Source organism: Syngnathus scovelli, chromosome 4, assembly GCF_024217435.2.
Source record: "Syngnathus scovelli strain Florida chromosome 4, RoL_Ssco_1.2, whole genome shotgun sequence".
Taxonomy (NCBI): Eukaryota; Metazoa; Chordata; class Actinopteri; order Syngnathiformes; family Syngnathidae; genus Syngnathus; species Syngnathus scovelli.
The window spans coordinates 11,821,777-11,829,361 of record NC_090850.1 but is presented as its reverse complement, the minus strand read 5'-3'; the positions used below and the strand labels follow the sequence as shown (position 1 = coordinate 11,829,361).

Genomic DNA, 7,585 nt, shown 5'->3' with positions numbered 1-7,585 from the left:
ACTTTCATTCAGTTTGTTTATTTTTTGAACACCCTTCGACTATTGAAAAATAGAAATGGCATTAATTTTATTTGTCCCGGATATCAGAGATCAATAAAATTGCTTTCCACAAACTGGTGCTGAAACCGCCTAAAATGCAGTTACACAGTTTGGCCATCTACGTTGGTGTTGGCGCTCGTACACATGTTCACTCTTCTATTTATGACAGAAGAAGGATTTCTGTCCATGACGTCACAAACCGGAAAAGAGAAAGCCCGGTGATGTACACCAACAGGTAAGCTTCTATTGCTCCATATTTGCGCATCATTTTACGCAGGTATTCCGTAAGAAATGACCAACAACCTCTTAAAATTCATAATGTTGGCGTCTTGTGAAGGTTGCTCCATATTTACGTCAGATGAGTGTGTAGTGCAGAGAGAATTTAGCCCCCAGTCCTGTAACTCCAATTTTAGATCTGTAAACATACACCGAGTCCTAATCATTGTTTTGTCATTTAACTGCAATACACGGTCAAAAATTTACCGTATTCGTGTAATACAGTGCAGATCTGATAGTTTTAGCCACGTTATGTTACGTTTGGTAGATTCTGTCCCAAGGCAAGTTATGTAAATACGTATAATAAATATACTAATATTTGTTTTTACTTAACTTGGAAAACACCAGTGTTTAGACTGCAAAACAAATTGTCTTAAGCCTTCAGAATTATAAGTGTTAGTCGATGTAACTTAAACTATATTAGGACTGATTTGTGAAACAATCAGCTACCTGGCTCCACAATAAAAGCAGCATTTTTCTTTCTTTGATTGGTTTGTCAAAGCCAGTCAAGTTCAATGAGCAAAAACATCTGTAATCATCTGCACACATATTTCTGTTGAGACCTATGTATTTCATCACAAGATAATGGTCATCTTATTAGATAAATATTGATGATGAATTTCTGCTGATGGTTTCTAATAATTCCAATGTAGTAGTTGGTGGTGGTATTAAGAGTTGGATAATTAAGTCTGTACTAGGTATCAAATGCACTGCCGGCCACTGCAAAAACATAATTGTCGCCCTTGTGCAAAATTTGGTTGAATAAATTGTTTTCATTTCCATCCCTCTGAAGGGCTTTCTATTTATTTCCACAGGCTAGTTTTTGAATAAAATAATGTTCCAGTCAAGATGGGGCAGACAATGTGCATCTGCTCCCGTGGCTCCATCACTGTTGATAACAAAAAATACTACTTCTTGCAGAAACTTGACGAGGGGTAAGATAACACGTATGGTACATCAGCATTAATATTGTTTATCTATTTATTTTTTAACGAAAGTTGCCTTTCAACAAAATGCTGAATTCTTCTTAATTCCTCCCTCCAGTGGTTTCAGTTATGTGGACCTTGTTGAGGGGGTAAAAGATGGTCGCTTCTATGCCCTGAAGAGGATTCTATGTCATGATCGAGAAGGCCGCCTGGAGGCCCAGACAGAAGTGGAGATGCATCATATGTTTAATCACCCCAATATACTGAGCCTTGTGGCGCACACCTTCATTGAGCGCAATGGGAAAAGTGAAGCCTGGCTGCTTCTGCCTTATATAAGAGTAAGTTGCTTCTTCTTCGCCATCCATCAAACGTGTGATGCTCATATTATCTGTCTGTGTGTGCAAAAAAAAAAAATCCAGAAGGGAAGCCTGTGGTCAGTTCTGGAGAAGCTTCGAGACAATGGGAGCTACATGCCTGAGAAAAAGATTTTAAAAATCTTTCGCGGGATCTGTTCAGGACTCAAGGCAATCCATGACAAAGGTTATGCTCATCGGTAAGAACTCTGAACACCATTTTTTTTTCTTTCTGTGTTTTAAATGCAGAAAAGTCACATAGTATTGTAAAATATAAATCTTTAAAACATAATTTGATAGTATGTAAAGGAAATAACTTGTTTTATGAAGTGTAATTAAAAGTCACACACATTGGAGTAGTACATTTGTCTGTTGACGTATGCATTTAAGGGGTGTGGTGATATCAGGAGCCGCAGTCACTGGGGTTGGCCGTTTACCACGTGGTCCATTTGGTGTTCCAGGGACCCCGCAAATCCTTCAAAAGATTTCCATGGCTTGAACCCATGAATATAAAGTCAAGGCTTTCAATCGTCTTAAACCAACCTTAAAAAATGTCAACACATCATAAGTAGGATTTTATTATTGTTAATACGTCGTCTCAAATATGTAAATAAATTCACAGTCGTAGAAGAAAAATACTGATTGCGGAGCCAACAAAAAGTGCTTTTAGCCCGGACTAAACAGCATATGCATGTTATTTACTGTCTGTTCTGTAGCAACTTGACACAACATGGGACATGGGTAAGATGTCCGGCTTAAATTTCATGAATAAGTCTTGAATTGAACTTTTCTTGAGCTGTAGCCACCTCGGTCAAGGTACCACTGTAACTTTTTCTTTAGCCTCAAAATGAATAAGACATGTATACTGATGTCTTCAATGTGTTTGGTCAGAGATCTTAAACCTACAAACGTGCTTCTGAATGAGGATGACAGCCCCGTCTTGATGGATCTGGGTTCCATGAACACAGCCCGCATTGAGGTAAGAGTCTTCAAGCATTTAGAATATTTATGACAATCCCAAAGTACACTTAATTTAACCTCAAGCGTGTATTTTAAGATACTGTCAGCTGCTTTGTGACTCATCTTGACAGACTGGTTGGATTGGGTAGCTTGCTTAACAGTGTTGACCGAGAATATTGGGTTGTGTGTTTTGAATGACAAATTTTTGGTTTTAAAGTTTTGGGAAGAATTCACATATGGTCTGATTTAATAAGAGCCTAAATGGTTGATGTATTTAATAGTTGACGGCCTTCACATGCTGGTTTGCAGCTGCCTTTCAGAGGTGGTATTCCATCTCCTGTGCCAGTATTTTCCATTTTAAAATGACTATTTTGCCCATTTTCAAATGTAATTCCCCAGGGGGCCTGGTTTGTAGATTAGCTTCCACCTCAGTTTGTTTGCACATAGATGAGTTTTATAATTTTTTTGCGTGCGCAAGCTTTTTGTAAATCAAGCCCATAGATGGCTATGACTGTCTACACTCTTCAGGAGTAGCTGTCCAGCAGTTTTGCAAATACTTTGTTCTCACATTTGGGACTCAATTCCAGGTCAAAGGATCCAGAGAAGCAATGACTTTACAGGACTGGGCTGCACAACGATGCACCATTTCCTACCGTGCACCTGAGCTCTTCAATGTGGAAAGCTACTGTGTTATTGACGAGCGCACAGATATTTGGGTAAAGCTGGATATTTTACTTTTCATTAGTGAATCTTATTTACGCCGTGACATTGTCAAAAACACCCTCTCCCTTATTTTGCTTTTGGCTGTACTCATCCAGTCACTGGGCTGTGTGCTATACTGCATGATGGTGCTGGAGGGACCCTACGACATGGTGTTTCAGAGAGGCGACAGCGTCGCCTTGGCTGTCCAGAACCCTCTGCTCATCCCACAGCCCTGCAGGTCAGTTGTCATTCCTGTTAACACTGGGATTCTAATCGATTCCATTCATATCGCAAATCATTGTTGCCCATTTAAATCGTTGTAAATGCCAATAATTCTTTCCAGCTCTGCCCCCCCCCCCCCAAAAAAAAGGGACGTCATGCAGAAATAAACAAAGACAAATTTGAGTAAAATGCTGTACTTGTAATCATTTTTAATAGAGGACAAAGAATACACTTAAGTATTGTTACTTGAGTATTGTTATGTGATCTATTTGTGTTGCTCCACCATCTGTGTGCAAATGTCTGTTTCTTCTGTCAATGCTAAATGGTGTTTTCCACACGTTAGCATTGAGCTAAACAGATTCTTGTGAGACATTTATTGTGAAGTAAGTTGAACTGGATTCATTGCCACCAATCAGCAGTCGTATCTCATATCTCAAGTTTAAGGTGAAAACCAAAAGAGTCGGACGAATGATGTTTTGTAGCCGGAGAAACTTGTAAGTCCGCTCACTCTTACCTCAAGGCACCACTTGGAGTGCAATGTTTAAACTGTCAACATGTCACATCCCATTCATTTTTCCTGGTTTGTGTGTCTCTCCCCCAGTTACTCAGAGGGGCTGCAGTTGCTGCTGAGCTCCATAATGGTGTCCAACCCCCAAGAGAGACCCAACATCAGCTGGGTACTTGAGCAGGTACAGGACCTACAGAGTTACAGTCCAAACATCCAAACCAATACCGTCTGAAAGGACTTTGCACACATGGACACACATCTCACAAATGGAAATCCTTAAAAGGGTGATTTCACACAGCAATATATTTAGTTTGGGAAATAAGGTGACATTTTGACTTTTGAAGGATTTGCTGCTTGACAAACAACGCTTTACTAATTAGCATAGAATTTTGTCAGATGACTTATAGTAAATAGAATCTGTATTCCCCACTTTTGCTTTCCATTATACTCTTTCATCTTCAAAATTGTTCTTGTGTGCCTTATGTGCTCAAATGAGGCAGTTACAAGCTAGAAACTCAACACAGAGAGAGTTAGAAATTTTCCACAAATTGTCGGAATCTGCTTGCAGGCATCCTTACCCCGTAGCTCAACAATAATCAATATTTGTCTTGTGCTTTGTTAGATACTGATTAAATCAGAAAGTTTGATAATAGGTGAGCAGATAAGCAAATTTCCCATCAAGATCAAGCTTTTTTTTTTTTTACGATTTAAATTTTAGCTGTTGGGTGGAAATAAATTTTTATGGCCTATAATGTTTGTCAAATGTTCATGTGAAGGAATACATTGAGATTGACATTCCGTGCCAAAAGAAAGAGGCTAGATTAGATGTCCCATTTCTGATGATGTCGTTATTCCTTAGTAATATTTGAAACTTTCAGTTTTGGTGTGTAACGTGTGTTTTTTTTTTTTTTAAGTCACACACTCGCACACCGTCATATGTGGGAATTGAACTCATGGTGCCTGCACGCAAGACAGGCGAGTGCACCACTACACCATCAGCCATCCCCATGTAATGTGTTTGCACAAGTACTAACGGTATCAGTCACCTCCAACTGCACTGAAGTAGCAGCGCCTTATTGCAATGCTGCTTGTGACCATACGGTGGCACTACATAATCACTGGCAAGTTATTACTTTTTTTTTTTCACATTCTTGATCACAAAGTAAGCTTTTAATTATTCTGATAATTACTTGAGATAATTTTACTCAATTAACTGAAATTATACAGCAACATTTCCCTCTGTATTGGTGTTAAATTTAGGCTTGCATTCATGTGTGACTTTTACACTTTTGTTCTCTCAGGGCTTGCCCTCATCGGGTCTTTTTAAGTCACTCTTATTAGATTCTCATGGTACTCTTTTTTCGTGTTTGGTTTTAAATTCCTGCTTACATCATGTTTTGTATTTGCTTTGACAGCCTGACCTTGTTTGTAAATTAAAACTCAGTTAATTATTTCAATAATAATTAACACTCTGGTTCACTCAGTGTTTGAAAGTGAATGTTTAATATTATTGTCATGACAATGTCATGATGTTGTTGGTGAAAAGTTATAGCTTTTGTCATTTTTTCAATTGTACAATTTCTCGGATATCATAAAAAAAGTAATGAAATAAGGAAAGCTTTATTGTTTAGGCCAGTGCACAGAAAAAATGTGACACACTTGATTGACGTCAGGCAAAACTGTTCGTACACTTGCATAATAGAAATAAATACTAACAAACTGACACAAGTTATTAAAAATAAACCTTTACTGAAAACGAGCTAATAAAGCATTGCTCTGTTTTTATGGTCCAACTGCATTAAGAAAAAGGGGGAAAAAATAGCCAAATAGTTGTACTTCTTGTTTTCTGTTTGGCTTGTCCCCTTAATATGTTGCTGTGCGACCTTTTGAGGTGAATGAATGCTACAATCAAGCACAGGATTTCGGTTCACCTACTGCCAAGTATTTTGGCCCACTCCACGTGAGCATGTTTCCAGTTTTTGGTCTGGCTATTTTTAGCTGTGTTTTGTTTTGTCTGACCTTGGCGAGCACATTTCCCTCCAGAATGCCTGGATAGTCTTCAGATTTCATTGTACCATGTACAAATTCGAGACAGCCAGTACTGGATGTAGCAAAGCAATCCAGTGACAAAATTGAACCTCCTCCTCACAGTAGGTGCGGCGTATGCTTCATGTTTGAACACTGAGTTGATGTGAATTGCCAAAAACCAAATTCCACTCTTTTCAGCTTCAATTCTTTTCAATGACCTTTGTGAGTTTTTTTCCTTTCTTTTATGGAGTGCCAACAGTTTTGCCTGTGTATATAAATGTATACTAGAAAATGTAACATTTGCAACAAATAGGCTATTGGAATTTTTGTTCAATTTATGTGTGTGTGTGTGTGCGTGCGCGCGTGCGTGCTGATGGCTGATTATATGCTATATATATAAAACTTTGGACCAACAATATGGGACGGAAAATGTCCAGTTAACATATGGTAAGATCAATTACATTAAGAGTAAATGGGGAAAAAAAAAAAAGAGATTTGGGCAACTTTGGAATTGGGAGTATATAGGATAAATCTCGCAGGATTTTTGTCATTTTGCTTCCGTCTTTAATGAATAGTGCCCATTTATTACTCACCTCGCTTATATTTGTTTTGGTGTGCACATTCCCTGACAGCAAAAATGAAACTGGCTGCCCTCGGCTGGATTTATGACCCTCACATCCACCCAGATCAGTCAGATGTCACACTTGCACCGCTGCCTCGATTACATTCCAAGGCACAAACACACAAATGACTAGCCATAAATGACCAGCCGTAAAAAAGGATGAAAAAAAATGCTAACTTGCATTTACAGTGCCTGTGCTTTTTTTATTTACAAATCCTAGAATTCATTACACTTGAAATAATATCACAGATGATATCTTCCCCGAGTGCCCCCACGAAACGAACCTCAGACTCCTTGGGACGCCACATTTTTTTCACTATCAACCGCTAGCAGAAATGATGTCATGCAATGCAAGCGCAAGGTCAGCCCTCATTTGAGTGCCAATTTCAATGAGATTTTTCACAGTGAATCTGAATTTGCGTTTCATTTTTGACTCCAACTCTCACACCGTAAACCATCCGCCGGGTTTATTGATTTGCCAGTCAATTAGTGAGATATTCAATTAGCAAGGCATTATGGGTCAGTCCTGAACTGGTCCTACCCAGCCCCTTTAAATCAAGACATACATGTGGTCTCAGTTTCCCACAACATTCAATTCACAAAGAAATGTCATGCGAGCCTCTTTAAAGTTTCCTCCAAATCAAAGATCCTATTTATTTAATGTTTTATTTGCAAGGACCCAGAACTTGCGCTGTCACTCATGTCTAAATTACCCTTGGCTGCGTCTGAAAGAGGGAGAAATATGGCCATTACGTCTACACCGCCGAGTGCTTGATTTACAATGTGTTTTTTTTCCCCTCCCCTCCATGCAGACGCTTTTCTCTCGCTCATTAATTCATGAGTGTGTTTGGGTTAAAATGCATAATGAGTTCATTAAGGGGGATTGGCGTAATCAGGAAAGGTATTGCCTTAATTACTGGCTGAGGGCCAGAGCGATCCATTTTGCGTG

At 38.9% G+C, this 7,585-nt stretch overlaps 1 protein-coding gene across 1 annotated transcript; it reads left to right on the top strand.

Annotated features, from left to right (window-relative positions):
• The first annotated feature begins 169 nt into the window (after positions 1 to 169).
• Positions 170 to 5,745, top strand: stk16 (serine/threonine kinase 16). The gene is made up of 8 exons (XM_049718973.2): positions 170 to 274; positions 1,131 to 1,250; positions 1,360 to 1,579; positions 1,661 to 1,794; positions 2,486 to 2,573; positions 3,142 to 3,270; positions 3,373 to 3,494; positions 4,080 to 5,745. Exons 2-8 carry the CDS (start codon positions 1,165 to 1,167, stop codon positions 4,216 to 4,218), a joined length of 918 nt encoding a protein of 305 aa, XP_049574930.1. The 5' UTR covers positions 170 to 274; positions 1,131 to 1,164; the 3' UTR covers positions 4,219 to 5,745.
• The last annotated feature ends 1,840 nt before the right edge of the window (positions 5,746 to 7,585 follow it).

What these genes read in the sequence shown, in the direction of transcription:
- stk16 (XM_049718973.2), top strand. Translation starts at nt 1,165, where the DNA reads ATGGGGCAGACAATGTGCATCTGCTCCCGTGGCTCCATCACTGTTGAT. An exon ending in TGCTTCTGCCTTATATAAGA is followed by an intron (nt 1,580 to 1,660) that starts GTAAGTTGCTTC and finishes AAAAAAATCCAG; the next exon opens with AAGGGAAGCCTGTGGTCAGT. An exon ending in CTCATCCCACAGCCCTGCAG is followed by an intron (nt 3,495 to 4,079) that starts GTCAGTTGTCAT and finishes TCTCTCCCCCAG; the next exon opens with TTACTCAGAGGGGCTGCAGT.